Source organism: Mytilus trossulus, chromosome 4 (assembly GCF_036588685.1).
Source record: "Mytilus trossulus isolate FHL-02 chromosome 4, PNRI_Mtr1.1.1.hap1, whole genome shotgun sequence".
In the NCBI taxonomy this organism is placed as follows: domain Eukaryota; kingdom Metazoa; phylum Mollusca; class Bivalvia; order Mytilida; family Mytilidae; genus Mytilus; species Mytilus trossulus.
Window position 1 is genome coordinate 56,029,150 of NC_086376.1, and position 16,251 is coordinate 56,045,400.

The 16,251-nt window shown below is 31.0% G+C and overlaps 1 protein-coding gene across 6 annotated transcripts in view; it reads left to right on the forward strand.

Annotated features, from left to right (window-relative positions):
* LOC134715564 (leucine zipper putative tumor suppressor 2 homolog) overlaps positions 1-8,266 on the forward strand; it is a 456,927-nt gene extending 448,661 nt beyond the window's left edge. For all 6 annotated transcript variants that reach the window (XM_063577832.1, XM_063577834.1, XM_063577831.1 and 3 more), the window contains one exon: positions 5,630-8,266. In XM_063577832.1, coding sequence (XP_063433902.1) covers positions 5,630-6,916 — 1,287 coding nt within the window. In that variant the 3' untranslated portion in view covers positions 6,917-8,266. The remainder of the gene's footprint in view (positions 1-5,629) is intronic.
* The last annotated feature ends 7,985 nt before the right edge of the window (positions 8,267-16,251 follow it).

Consider the following 16,251-nt stretch of genomic DNA (forward strand, 5'->3'; position numbering starts at 1 on the left):
AGAAATTATTTTGAACTTTCAAAAGAAATAAAGAATGAAAGAAATGTCATATGCTCATATTCTTATATGTACTCTTTTTGGTACTGACAAATGCTAGAATATGAGTTTAGAAATACATTTTGCTCTTCTTTCTAATGTGAATGTTGATAATGAATTAATAATAATTACTATGATTAAAAAAAAGGGGGAGATATACTCTGAAAATGTTCCCTTATTTTTCGAAAACAGTGAAAAAAATATATTTTTTTTTACACAGATGAAACAGTAGGTAAACAGTTTACCATTAAAGTTATTTACATGCTTTTAAAAATGGTATTTTGGTAATTGACTTTCATATACCTTAGTTTATAAAAGAAACATGTTTCAATGGTTAAGATATCTACCATATACTAATTCATATTCATTTATGCAAAATAATTCCAAAAATTAAATTTCCAGAACATTTTTGTTATCTTAGCCTTAAACTTTACATGGAATTCAGACATTGCACAAGACCTGTAAATAGATCTTTATTTATTTTTGTTTTCAGGCATGTTAATGTGTTATTCTGTCAAAGTTTGTACATTTCAATAGTCATTAATCACTGAAAATGACATTTCTAGAATTGTCTTAAATATTAGGATCTAAGTAAAAGTGCACATGTGTTTGCCATATATCTATAAGCATAATTAAAGTCTAGATATAAATGAAAACCTATACTAATTATGGCATTAATATGAATAATTAACCTGATAAAATTCTCTTGATCTTAAATCATCTATGGAAGTATGGTCCATGTCTTTAAAATAAAATCTTTAAAAGTCAATTTTTTTTATCATTTTTTTAAGCTTTGTATAAATAATAGAAAATCTACTGAATAAAGGGACGAATCGTTAGGAGGTTTTTTCAAGGTCTTCAAATACCCCTTTTATTATATATATCACTTTTATAAATGTTTAAATATATGTACTCCAGAGTGAAAATTCATCCTGTTGGGGACTTTTTAGAGGGATTGAGTTATAACTTTACTTTGCCGTACATGTTTCACTATAATAACAATAATCTGAATGGTGTAGATAAAAGATATTTTGACAATTTTCCTACGGGACTTATAAATGCTTATAGTGAAATAGTCAATGTAAAGAGAGGAAAGCTAAAGTCGTTGCCAAAAAAAAAGATTTGACCTTATCAAGAGACTAGTCTTCAAAGGTCGAATTCCAGACTCTTGAAAAAATATAAGTAGGCTCCAACTGGTGTATGGCTGTCACTTCAGTGTTGACATCAATCTAAGATTACTATAACACATGTATAGTCAACTGACAGCATCAGTGCACTCTTAATTTAACTTTTAAAGTTTGGTATTTCTTTTTAAAACTTTTATTGAATTAGTGTTTCTAAAAATCATTTTTGTTGTGAATTGTGAATATTTGCACCAGATGGAGACCAGAGGTAAAAGTTTTCTAGATGTGTAAGTTGTCATGTATGGTAAATTATATTTATACAAACATGGTAATCAGAACACTTAAGTTAAGAGAGAGAACGAAATATTTGGGAGATAACACTACAAAGTCAAAAGATTTTCTGCTTGATCATGTGGAACCAGTTTTTGACAGATGGGCAAATCACTCAACCATGATTTATAACAATGATTTCTTAAGGCATATATGGTTTATTTTTGTGTTTTATGTCAATTTGGGAACATTGCACACTATGAGATATGAAGGTATAATCTAGTATACATAATAGTTTTTATATATTTTTTGTATTGTGGTAAGATAATTGTCCTTTTTTTTTACAAATATTTCATGGATGAGTTAGGAAAATGTTTATTTTTGTTTTTATGTACATATGTGTATGTCTTAATTTTGTTCAGAAGAAATAGCAAATGTTTACATGTTTTATGCATTTAAGTTTTATTGTTTCATCACCATTATTTATTGAAAATGCTAATATCATTCACATTTGAATATTTTATTATGTTTTATGGTTATTGGATGAATATTATCTTGGTTTCATTTTAATATTGCTCAAGCTTGTGAGTAAAATATATATTCTCTTAGGGATGACATTTATCAATATTCATGCAATAATCCTTTTATTGTATTGCAAAGCTTAAAATTGTTCATACTGTATTTTGTCGATGAAGTGAAGGAAGCTATTTTTGCATAATAGAAATATGATTGAATGTTGCAATCTTACCATTTTTTAAGTGCTCTGTGAAATATTATTATTAATACGATAATAGTTGAAACTTTGATATAATTATTCTTATTGTCCTTGTGCTAATATACATTTGTGTGACCAAATGAACATGGATTTAGAGGTTATAAACATCCCAACTGTTCACAAAACAGCAAACTTATTCTGAGACTACTTCTTATATAAAAATAAGGTGGTGAGGTTTTCATTGTGACACAACTATCAAACCCTAGTTCAAAGGACAAAGATATAAGCAATTATAGGTCACATGTATATACTAGTAGTCTCAATTTAATTGTAAATATTTTTAAAGTGTATCATAATTTTTGTGCTTTGTCATATAAATATATCCATTTTAATCTTAGTCTATTCTTATTACGATATTCTATACATTTTTATCTACCCTATATGAATTATGCAAAAATCTCTAAAATGTTTGAATAGAGTGACACACTCATTAATAACTTAATCTACTGTTACATAAAGTATTATAAATTTCAATGGCCGGTGTTTGTTTAATGAGATAAAACCTGCTTTACAAGGGGAGAAGAGGTACATAAAAGTCCTGGTCAGCTAATTCAATTTTAGTCTATTTATCCATACATTAGGAACACAATAGATTAACAAAAGACCAAGTTATAGATAACATTTTATACCTTGGGTCAAATAGCCTAAGTATTTGACACTCTGTTTAAGAAAACCAGATACTTGTAAAGTCTATCAAAAGTAATTAACTCCCCAGGAGAATACAGGTATTTTATTTACCTGGGTCGATTTACCAATAGATGGGGGTAACCTGTGATTGATACTTTATAAGGGTATAATTTCAACAGCCATTTATCATGTGGTGATTTGTCCTCTAATTGCATCTGGTCAAACTATACATGGTCAAGGGTTTTTTATTAGGTGAGTGCTTTTATTTACTAAAAAATATTTTTGAACTTGTATGGACTTAATAGTATTATATATGAAGTCATTAAAAACAGTAAGAACATCAGGAAGCCACAATAAAAATATTGGTAGGTGCAAGGATTTGTATAGCAGCAATACTATATAAATCCTTGGTAGGTGTTAGGTTTTTAAAAAGGAAAAACTATCGCCTACTTTACGTGTTTTTGCAGTAAATAAACTTTTAAAATGCAGTCAACAAAAAAGATAGGATAACTTTTTACGATATGTAAAAATTTTACAATCATCAATTAAGTTGAAAATGATATTCTTATTGTATTGTATGAAATTTCACTTTATTATAGTATAAGTCAAATTTTTGGCAGTTTAAGAACTAGTATATATTTTTTCTCACAAAGATCACCTATTTTTATTACAATGATTTAAATATCTATTGATTTATTTACTCAAAAGATTAAATAAATCTGGCTATCAGATAAATTCCCCTTCAATTGATGATTTTCTCCATTGAAAAATCGTAATCAATAAGCCTCTTTTCAAAATCAGATAAAAATTTGAGGGATGAAATGATATATTGATTAAGCTACAGCTGATGAAATTTATTCTCATCCAATGATATTTGTAAATTACAAAGCCAGGTATGACCTGAATACATATGTTAATTAACCTGGCTTTGAGCACCTTTGTCTTGACAGGTAAAATATATTGTCAAACCACATTACTATGTGCTAGCATGACATCAGTTGTTATTTATTGAGAATTATTCAAATATTTTAATTGTGTTGGATATACTTCAATAGTAATCAGGTAAATTACTTTTCATACTTAAAAGTGATGTATTTTAAAAACCCCACATGATGCAGATTTTGTTGCAACATGTGTTGCATTATATGTTACATATGTTCAACAGCTGATTTGTATTTTTGAAGTTAGTTATTTAAGTCATCTTTATCGATGCTTAATAAGTTACTGAAATATTACATACTTTAATACTTACACATAAAAGAAATCATATGGTTGAAATAAATGAATACTTCTGAATGTGCTATAAGTGACTGAAATGTTACATACCTACTTTCTTACACATAACAGAAATCATATGGTTGAAATAAATGAAAATGTACAGTCAATCTTCTGAATGTGCAGTTACTGAAATTTTACACATGACAGCAATCATATGGTTGAAATAAAGGAATTGATATGTTCAATCTCTAGAAACTAGTAATGCAACCCTGGGAAAGTGTTTTAAAATTACTTATACTACTGCTAAGAAGTTAAAAGTTACATTAGTCCAAGACTATGAAAAGGAAGATGTGATATGACTACCAATGAGAAAACTCTCCACAAGAGACCAATTGATATCGAAACTAACAACTATAGGTCACTGTTTGTCCTTCAACAATTAACAAAACCCATACTAGTCTAATATGAACAATTTTACGATATCAAACATAAGGAATATCGTATATGTAATGAGATTATTTGTCAAGAAAGGATAAAGATGAAACAATCTATGTCTGTACATTGGGTGGTCCTCTAAATCCAAATTGGTTTCATTGAATAAAAATATAAGTCCTTCTTATTTAATTAACTTAGTGGTCAGATTATTAAATGAAGGCTAAATGTTAAAACTTAGTGGTCAGTAAATTTAACCAAGGCTAAATGTGAAAACTTAGTGGTCAGTAAATTTAACAAAGGATGAATGCTCAAACTTAGTCAATAGTGGTCAATTTGATTAACCAAGGCTAAAAGTTACAACTTTGTGGTCAGATGATTTAACCAAGGCTGAATATTCATCATCATTCACCTTGACTATCATATCAGGGTTAGGTATTATACACACCCAATACAATTCTGAATAATCTCTGTTAACTGTTGAGATTGTGATAAATGAATAAATAATAATATTATGCATTTGATAAAACCTTGAGATAAACCAAGAATTTTATGTCGATCTGGGACTTACATGAATACTATATATTATGTCCTAGAGTCACTTTGGGAATATTGTACTATATACTATATCTTATAACCCAGAGTCAATCTGGGACTTGTATATTATGTCCCAGAGTCACTTTGTAAGTTGTTCATTGATGTCAATGGTACTTCCTTAAACCCTGTGTAGGTTTCTGGTATGACAAAGTTGTCTACATACAAAATAAATGAGTAACAGGATTAAACATCTTGTAGGCTTGTCAAATACAAATATGTACCATAGTTTTGTATTCTTCAGTTTACAAATTACCTTTGCCATAAACTGCAAAGTGGATATAATGAAGGTTTTGTATACATTTTGATATTTAGATAGTGTACCTCCAGAGAAAGGTTTTATTTTGGGACTTTAATATAAATATTTGAAAGTCTTAGACAATATGTTTATATACAGATGGTTGAAAGATACAGTAGTGGTACTGTAGGATACAGAGCTATCATTTATTTAACTGGTAGAAACATCATTAATAAAACATGTTCTTATCATATGAAGAAAATATAATGTAATATTTCAAATGTTATAATATAATATGTCTTTTTCTATTTGCAGTCTCCTGCTAAAGGAATTATTAAGCCAATAGCATTTAAACCAGTAGTCATAGGTACCAACAGCTACATCAACAATGACAATATACCACATGATAGTCATATGACAAGACATAATGGTGTACACCAATCACCACATTCTAACTTCATGGAAAGTGACCGATCAAGCAGCTTTTCTAGTGGGAGTGCAAAACATTTTTCTCCAGACAGACCGGATATATTCTCTGTGGGAAATGTGAGCCGTATTTCGTCAAGCCATATGGATGGTTATGTTGGGACTCCCTCTCCTAGTGATAGTGGGGTGGGGGAGTTGGAGGCCATGCTGAGAGAAAAAGATGCTGAAATAAATACATTACGAGAAGTAATGGACAAAAATGAGAGAGCCATATTCCAAGTGTACGATGAGAAAAAGAAATCATGGGCTAAGGAAGTTCATGATATTAAAGGGGATTTTGACCAAAAGTTAAAGGTCATGCAAAGAAAAGCATATAAAACTGAACAAGTATTGTCTCTACAATCTTATAAATCTCAGCAAGAGTTGAAATCCACGCAACAAGAACTTGAAAAGGTGAAATTTGAAAATGACAATCTCAAAAAGAAAAATGATTGGATAGAAGCAAGATATTCCGACATGATGTCTTTACAAGGCAGAAATAGTTCTCAAAGTTCAGACTTTCAGCATTCATTTGATGTTACAGATCTTCAAAACAAAGTGGAAGATCTTAATTCCAGTTTGGTTAAACAAACCGAAGACATACAATTATTACAATTTAGACTTCAGGAAAAAGAATGTGAAATTGCTGAGAGGGATGACGAACTCTCTAAAACATTTAAAGAAGTTGCAACTAAAGCCGAGGAGGTTAAATCTCTGAAAGCAAATCTACGCAGAGTATCGGGGGATAGTGATATGGAATTAATGGATTCTAGCTTTTGTTCATGTGATAAAGAAATTCAGACTGAGTTTAGAATCAGTGTTTCCTCTCCAAGTTCAGGAATTAACTCCTCTTCATCTAGTGATAATCATTCAGACATTGCATTATTACGGCAAGAAATTAAGGAATTACGTGAGGCATTACAAATTAAATCAGACCAGTTTGAAAAAGAACGAGAACAGTGGAAAGACGAGAAAAACAAAGTGATACGATATCAAAAACAGTTGCAGCTGAACTATTTACAAATGTACAACAAAAATCGTATGCTGGAGGCGGAAGTCGAACAGCTTACGTTAGATCTAGAGAACCGTGACATCAAACTAATGGCTATTAATGGTGGCGAAGAGTCAATGTGCTAGATATTATTGGTGCTATTTTAATTTTTTCATGTAGGATGATCACAGTTTTTTATCAATGTCATTGATTGTTCAGGTTCAGTAATAATTACCAGAAAGGAATTTTAGAGATTGATTTTCATTGGTATGGCAATTTTAAAGGAATTGATGGATAGAAAAAGCATAATAGCTTCCATTTATTGAGATATTAATTTTCTAGGTGTTCAGATCAGATAAGTTTGTAATTGAATGGGTCAATTTTTCATATAGAATTATATAGATTTGTCTAAAAAAAGCTGTAAAATATTATATGCTTGTGTTAATTCTGTTACTGATCTCTTTTGAAAAAAAAGTCGATTTATTGGTCAAATTTGTAAGGCCACATCAGGTACATTTTTTGAATTTGGACAAAAGCCAATTCCAATAAAAAAAAATGTTAAAAATTACAAGTGTCAGATTTTGGACCATTTTATGATTAAATTCCTAGATTCTTATTTAATTTTTTTTTTAACAAAAAGGGGGTTAGGGTATTTAATTTCTATCAGGTAAAGTTGATATTAAAGTACACAAAAGGTGCTTCAGTCAAGAGTTTTTTGTTAATCTTTATGAAACTCTCTACTCTCATGCTTGTAATGTAAACTGGGTATGTGTCTGTTCACCCTCTATACATATAAGAAATGGAGAATAATTTTTTTTGTTTAGCTGTAAAAAAGAAAAGTAGTTATTACATATTATTATTCATTGGAATCATTGTAAATATAAAATATGTGCCAAATAATATATTTTGTGTGAAGGAATATACTGTAACAGCTTAAGTCAATTGCATTTTTACTGGTATTATCTTTTGACTTTGTTCTGAATATTAAATGTGTCTGTATTGTATGTTAAATCCAGGCTTGAAAGTTATAAACATTTAAATCATTTTCCAATCTCATGCTCATTGATATACATCAGAAAGCAAAAATAATTGTTATTGATGTAAGAATTTTTCCTTCCAAAACTAAAAGTAGCAACATTTTGTTGAATAAACTTTTATAACTAAAAAATCTATTTTTCTGTATATTGAGAGGAGAGCATTTTAAATATGACCTTGACTTAGGACAAGACACTGCATGTTTTTTGTTAGTCTCGATTTTTGACAGCAAGAAGCTTGTCATTTACTGTTTTATATTTCTTAAATAATACATTATGTATGTTAAAAGATGACTGTTTTGCCATCTTTACAACTGTACATAAAATTTTATTGTCAGTATTTATCTAGTCATGTGATAAGGGGAATAACTCTAACTTACAATTGAGAATTATTAAGTGTATAGACTTGAAAAGTCTTCCAATATTAATAATATTGTATAATTATATAAAAGTTAAAATACATATATGTCTTATTTTACTTACCTGCCATATTTAAAGTGCAGTAGATTGCATGATATACACCCATTTTCTTTATCTTTTTGGATGGAGTACAATTGTATTATGGGCAAGTCATATTAAAAAAATTAAATTATGTCCCTTGAATATTGCTAGTACAGTCAATATTTTGTCACACAAGTGACACAACCAAACAAGATAAGAAATAACTACTTTATTAAGGTCAACAATTAAAATAGTTTGGGAAGAATCTACATTTAATCAAGTAAACTATCCCCAGTTTTATTATCAGCTAGATATATGATTAATTACTGGTTTATGTCCAGTTGCAAATATTACATACATCATTCGTATGATCTAAATATACCTTTCATTCTACTAACCAGACACACAGAATGGGAATTATCAACCTACTAGCTTACAGTCATGTAACTCTATCTTGGAATATTCTTATTCCTAACAAACTAGATAACCACAGCCAGTAGCCTGTAATTCAGTGATTGTCATTGGTTTCTATCTGTCTTTTGATGTTTTAGCTTACATCAGGATTTTGGTTTTCTCTTTTGAATTATTTCCTATTTTGTCATGTCATGATTTTATAAGTTTATTATTTAGTATGGATTTTGCTTTAATATTGTTGAAGGCCATACAGTTGTTTACATGCTTGTTATTGGTGGGATACAAGCCAATGAGACAGCAACCTAAATGACAAGAATAACAAACATACAACTAGAAGGAAACATGCAGTTTTCAATAGACAAGTGTTTATACTATTTGCCAGTATTCACAGTCAGAATTCAAATAGTAGTTTTGAAATACTAAGCAACCAAGGATTAAATCCACAAGACCTCTCAAAAGAATACAGGAAGTATTTCAATAAAAAAAAAATAATTGTAAAAAAAAAAAGATGTTGGAAATACTTCGTACCTAATTCTTTACCATATTAAAGAGGTCTGGTTCTCCCAAGTCATGTTTCATGACAAACTGATGCATTATTAAAATAAAATTCTAGTTACTATCCGTTATTTACCACCCAACCTGGGTTTTTGTTTCGTTTTCATTTCACTTTCTTGCTTTATGCAATGAAACATGTCAACTTCTGTACCTACTCAGGTCAAAATTAAAGCAGAACTACTAAATATGAAAATTACTTAATAAAGCTGGATGTTTTGACAACTGCAGAAATCAAAGGATAGACAGGAAAGATTAACATTGTTACATCTTATTCGTATAAAAAACATCTATATTACTTAACAATTGAAAACCACCATATCATCATGCTGATAATGACACAAAAGAAAGATAAATGTAATTCAGGCTACAACATGAGATTCATTCTAACATGACGTCCTTCACACGCTTTGAGAACATACCCGTGGTAAAATATGAAGATATTGTTTGGGCTGTTCCGATCGTACTCCCACAACATTTTTTTATTTTTATGGATGAGCTACCTGACGTTATTGAATCTTGATGTCAGAATTTAAGCATTTTACGGGAAAATACACGCTTTTGTATTACAATGTATTAAAAAGCATCACAACAAGTAAACAAACGATGCTAAAATATGGTATAAGCCATTTTTTCTAACATATAAGACATATAAGTAAACTATTTATCCTTTAAAGTCATCTAGAACTATATTAATACGTTATTGTTAATAGTTTAAGCATGTCGCTAATTCAGTTGCTCCGTTCTTTTACGCCCATTTAATTGTGCGTTTATTTATGGGAACAGCAAATATTTGCCTCCACCTAGAGCCCTTGGATCTAAAAGAATTGCCATATTTGTAGTAATAGAATTGAAATAATTCATGGGAACTTGAATATATCGTGATTTTACCACAGGTTGTCCCTTTATGCTGATATTTTACCCATTGTTATCGCTCAGGGCAAAATATTAGTCATAAAGGGCCAACCCGTGGTTAAATCACAATATATTCAAGCCCCCATGAAATATTTCATAATTGTATCTCTTTACTCCTTTTGTCCAGTGAAGACCAGTACAGAACATTTTAAGGAAAATGATTCAATATAACAAACGTTTATTTGAGGGGGAAGACTTGGTCCTTTAATGGCTTCTATATATATATGAATACCTACAACGTATTCAGTAATATGTGAGCATTCTGCTTGTCAGGCGCGGATCCAGAAGGGGGGGGGGGGTATGGGGGTTGGAATCCCTCCTTTTTTTTTTGCTGGGACGATCAATGCATTTGAATGGGGACATGTAGTTGGAATTCTCCCTTTGTCCTGGGTTAGGAACCCCCGTCACCCCCACCACCTTTTTTTAAATTGCTGGATCCGCCCCTGCTTGTGAGTCCAATGTTGCTCAGACATCTGACAGCTTGGTTAATTCATATGCAGGAAGTTCTAAAAGAGGATGTCAAAGACTAGAGAAGACATTGACTAGTCCATATGGGTTAAATACAGATTTTTTGTAAGGTAAAATTATTCCAGTCGGACAGATGCATATTCATGATTTATGTATGTGTATGATACATTACCTATTGTTGATGTTACCAATAACGAATTAATAAGACAACTAAAGCCTCTTTGGCCATTGTATTGCTCATATTAATCATAATGGATTTTTTTAACAATGGGTACTCTCCAATATTATATATAAGAAACACATCATTACTAAATTCATTGGTTCTTTCACTTCTGCTGCTCATATGTGCTTGAGGACAGGATCCTGTAATGAGCCCCCCATAGTCCCTCCCCCTTATTATCATAAATCTCAGATTTTTTAATATATAGCACTTTCTTATACCATTTATGGTATATATGTACTAATATACCATATTTTACTTTAAATATGCATGTTTACTATCAACGTGAATCTCGACTATCGCTCTATAGTTGGAGAATCACGTTGATAGTAAACTTGCATATTAAAGTAAAAATATGGTATATTAGTATATATGGTACACACAAGTGATACATGTATTAAAAAAATCTGAGATTTGTGATAATAAGGAGGACGGACTATGGGAGGCTCATTACAGCACCTATGCAGCTGCTGATAGTTTTTCCTTTAAACAGTCGTAATTTCAGGCAAAAAATTCCTATTAATTGACTGACAATTTTTTTCTAACATGATTGACCTATAATGTTTTACTTTTTACCTTATCTGACCTGAAAGTTCAAGTGAGCTTTTCTCATCACTTGGCGTCCGTCGTCCATCGTCCGGCGTCCGGCGTCATTTGTCCAGCGTCCGTCGTCCCTAAACTTTTACAAAAATCTTCTTCTCTGAAGCTACTGGGCCAAATTTAACCAAACTTAGCCGCAATCATCCTTGGGATATCTATTTTAAAAAATGTGTCCGATGACTTGGCCATCCAATCAAAATGGCCGGCCATGGCTAAAATAGAACACAGGGGTAAAATGTATATTTTGGCTTATATCTTTAAAACCAAAGCATTTAGAGCAAATCTGAAATGAGGATAAAATTGTTGATCAGGTCAAGATCTATCTGCCCTGAAATTTTCAGACGAATCGGACAAACTGTTGTTGGGTTGCTGTCCCTGAATTGATGTTTTTAAGGAAATTTTGCAGTTTTTGGTTAAAATCTTGAATACTATTATAGATAGAGATAAACTGTAAACAGCAAAAATGGGGCAAATCTTTCAAGATTGAAATGTCCATCAGAATAAGAATTATCCCCTCACAAAATTTCAGATGAATTCGACAATCCGTTGTTTGGTTGCTGTCCTCAAATTGGTAATTTTAAAGAAATTTTGCAGTTTTTGGTTATTATCTTGAATACTATTATAGATAGAGATAAACTGTAAACAGCAATAATGTTCAGCAAAGTAAGATCTACAAATAAGTCAACATGATAAAAATTGTAAGGAGTTATTGCCCTTTTATAGTCAAAATTGAACAACTTTTCGTCATTTTTATAACTTGTACAAAAATCTTCTTTTCTAAAACTATGGGCCACGATCAATACTAGAGTATCTATTTAAAAAAAAATGTCTTATGACCCCACCTACCAACCAAGATGGCCGACATCAGTAAATACAGTAACAGGTGAGCGACACAAGCTCTTGAGAGCCTCTAGTTTAAATTGTTATTTGGATGAAGAGTTGTCTCGTTGGCACTCACACCACATCTTCCTATATTTATTGACCATACATTTTTGTAGATTCTCAGATTCTGTCATTAAGGGATGAAAATAAGCTTGATATGTTACGATTTTAAATGCTTTCAATAAACTAATTTAAGTTGCAGTATAAAAATAATATTTAGTCAATGTCACAAAAATATAAACTTTTTGAAACCATTGAAGTTCGTATAATATTGTATAAAAATGGAATTCTGAGGTAGGTTTTGTTTTAATATCTATTTTATTGCAATGTTCGCATATTAACTGAGTTCAGCGAGTCAACATGGCAGCTCCTTCGTTACGAAATGTCAATCATTTTGGATTTCAAGGTAGCTTACGAAAACCGACATTTCTAAAAATTCAAAATCATAAATATTGGGTGTAAGAATTAAACATTTTTTCTAGCGGTTATTAACGAAATAATCAATGCAAGCTAAAGATTTATGAGAATAGTTGAGCTTTATCTAACAAGGAGTAAAAAGGAACAGCACACACACGACATGCCCAACCTCGCTTCAGTATTTGAATGGACTATTAGAATCGATATAAATGATAATTCATGAAAACCATAGATTTGTTGGAAATTTACACATGGTTTTGGTCGTGATATTCGAATTTTATTCTGACCGTTAGCGAGGGATAAGATTAACGAATATCACGGCCCAGACCATTTGTAAATTTACAACAAATCTATGGTTTTCATGAATGATTTCTTAATTTTATACGAACATACCATGGTGTTGTAACGATTCTCGAACATTTCGAGAATTTATTAATGAAGTCTATATATATACTCAGATATGCAAGCTACAAAATAATGTGTATGTGTATAACAATACCTGTCAAGAAAAGTTATGAAATGTACATGGTGCTTGAATCTTGAATCTGTTTTATAAAGGAGTAGGTCCGGTAAGGGCCGATTTTGGCCTCAGATTTCAGGTTCATCTTACGAAATATTTTGAACACTTTTTAAACACTTAAGTGACTATTTTAATTGATTCAATTAGTTTGTGTGAAAGATTTAACTGATTTAATCATTAAAAATGCTCCGATTCAAACTTAATATGACAAATCTAGCAAATATGCAAAAATTCGTCACTTTTCAGATGTTTTTTTGTCAAAAATAAAGTGACCGCAGCTGTGTTCATCTTCAACCTTTATATATGTTTAGTATTATCATAAAATACAACTTATATTTCAATACTAGTATCTCAATTGTTTGTAAAACAATTGAAAGGTCTTTCCTGTAAAAATGATGTTTTCGTAATGTACTTTGTACGACCTTTCGTTTGATATACGACAAGCATACCTTCTGAAACTTTTCACTTTTATCACTTAATGACCTCATCCGCCTACATTTTTGAGATCGGAATTATTATATATGTAACATAGAGTAGATGAGCTTTCATTTTATATGCGACAACGCCATGTTCTAGAAAGTTTGATTTTTGCACTTAATAACCCTATCTTACTAATTTTTGGAAGTCCGGAATTTGATATTTGAAATGTACACATCATGACCTTTCATTTGATATACAATAACCCTATCTTAAAAGAAAATTTATGTTTTGCACTCAATGACCCCATCCAACCCATTTTTGGGAGACGTCAATTTGAAATTTGAAATGTACGCTTTATGTTCTTTCATTTGATATGCGACAACCTTACCATCTGAGAAATTTGAATGTTTGCACCTAAATGACCCCACCCTTCCCCCTGGGATGAAAAGGGGGTTTAAAATTTTCATTTTTAAGTAGAGTTTATTAAGACCTTCAATTTGATAGATCAGATGACCCCATTTGACAAAGTGCAAATAATGATGCAATATCAACTATATAAATAGAAGTTATGAAACTTACAAAGTCAATGCAAAACTTGAAAATTGCAAATTGATTTTTTGGTGTTTTTTTCCATGGAATGTTTTTGGTATTTTGTCAAACATATAACTATGTCAACCTCTTCAATTTCTAAAACATTTTAAGTGGTAAGCTCTTGATGATTCAGAAATACATGCCTCCGCTCGCAAAACTTCAAACTGCATTATCTCTAAAACGACAATAGATATCTCAAATCTGTTAAATGATAAATGATCTACAGTTGAAGGACAACATTATAGAAAAAGAACTGGGACAATTTCAAAGTTCACCAAGGTCACAATTAATCATCAAATATATGATGCAATACAAAACTTGAGAACCGGAAGTCGTAGAGACATGGGACTATCACCATTCAACTCAGGACGACTTGACCTTTCAAATATCACAATGTCAAGGTCATAGTATAAATTGAAGGTCAAGGTAAAATTTCATCATGACCTGACATTGACCTCAAATTGGAGGTCTTGAACTACTGATCATCTTTGCAGTTTATAGTTGGTTGATATCTGTTACCTTTAAAAGATAAACACACAATACTATACTTTTAAGAATCATCCCGTTTTGAACAGACAGTCGGACATTTTTGGGCTTATTACATTATTACATAAAATGTAGAGCTCGTCGAGAGGAACATTTTATACGCTGTAAGTATGCAGCAAACTCTTATCGTTTTCTTAATATGCAAGCTTTAAATTGCAGCGTAATTTTTTTTTGCACTTGGTGACCTTCGACCTTGGGTGCAAATTAAAGGTCACATGAACTTAAGATTATTGGTGTAGGTCCCAAGTCTTTACGACTTCCGGTTCTCGAGATACAATTTTTCAAAAATTGTTTATATTTTTTCAAGGGAAATAACTCCTTAAAAGGGTTAACAACAAAATGATTGTATATGTTAATTAACATTGCCATCTGGTCCTGTACATGTTGCCGTTTTCAAATCGATTCTATCTTGAATACTTTTTGAGAAAAATGTAAAAGAAAAAAAATGCTTCAAGGGGACATAACTCTCATAGGGGATGATGAAATCCTTAGCAGCCTCATATGGTAACACATCATGATTAGATCTAACTATTGTTCAAATAAGGTCATGATATCTTCAAAAACAACGAGGGGGGGCCATGTCGAAAAAAACCAATTAAAGGGAGATAACTTCTTAAGGGGATGATGAAATCCTCCACAGCCTCATCTAGTAATACTTCATAATGAGGTCTACCGATGGTCCATATTTGGTTTTGATAACTCCAATAGAAACGAGGGGAGGCCATGTCAAACAAATGCTGGATGAAAAAAAAAAAAAAAAAAAACATGCGAAAAACAATAAGGTCTTTCCTCGCGGAGAGGAAAGACCTTAATTATGGATGAACACGAATGCGACCACTTTCATTTAAGACGGAAACCTTCTAAAATTGAACCAAAATGTTAAAATGGTGAAGATTTCAGTAATTTAGCTTACTTTATGATGTTAGTACGCGGTATATGTGCATTATTGTCAAAAAGAGCCCATATTTGTGTAGCAGAAGCATTCTACTTTTCAATAAATAGCTAAAAGATTACATTTTCACAATTTTGTAAAACCGCTATATTTTTGGGCCAAAAAGAAGTCTTACTAAACCTACTCCTTAAATAATGTAATTTTAAAAGTAATATCTAAAATTGAAGTTATCTATCGTTGTCCACAATTTTAGTTGGTCTCTATTAACATTATTATGTATAGTTTCTACTGCAAAATGAATGCAATCAGTACTTATCAGTGATCACACGCACATGGTTTTATTTCTACTTTGATTCTTCCCAAAAATTAACAAAACAGAAGAACATTTATAATTCATTTAAAGCGGACAAAAACTCGTAAAAGGAATCTTCCAACATTTTCATCTATAGGCGAAAACACTGTGGAAAATACTCGATCGTCTTGAAATTCATCAAAGATCGACAAAATCTGCAGATAGCCCAAATGACCAGTTATACAAAAAATAAAAATATACTTACACGACAGACACT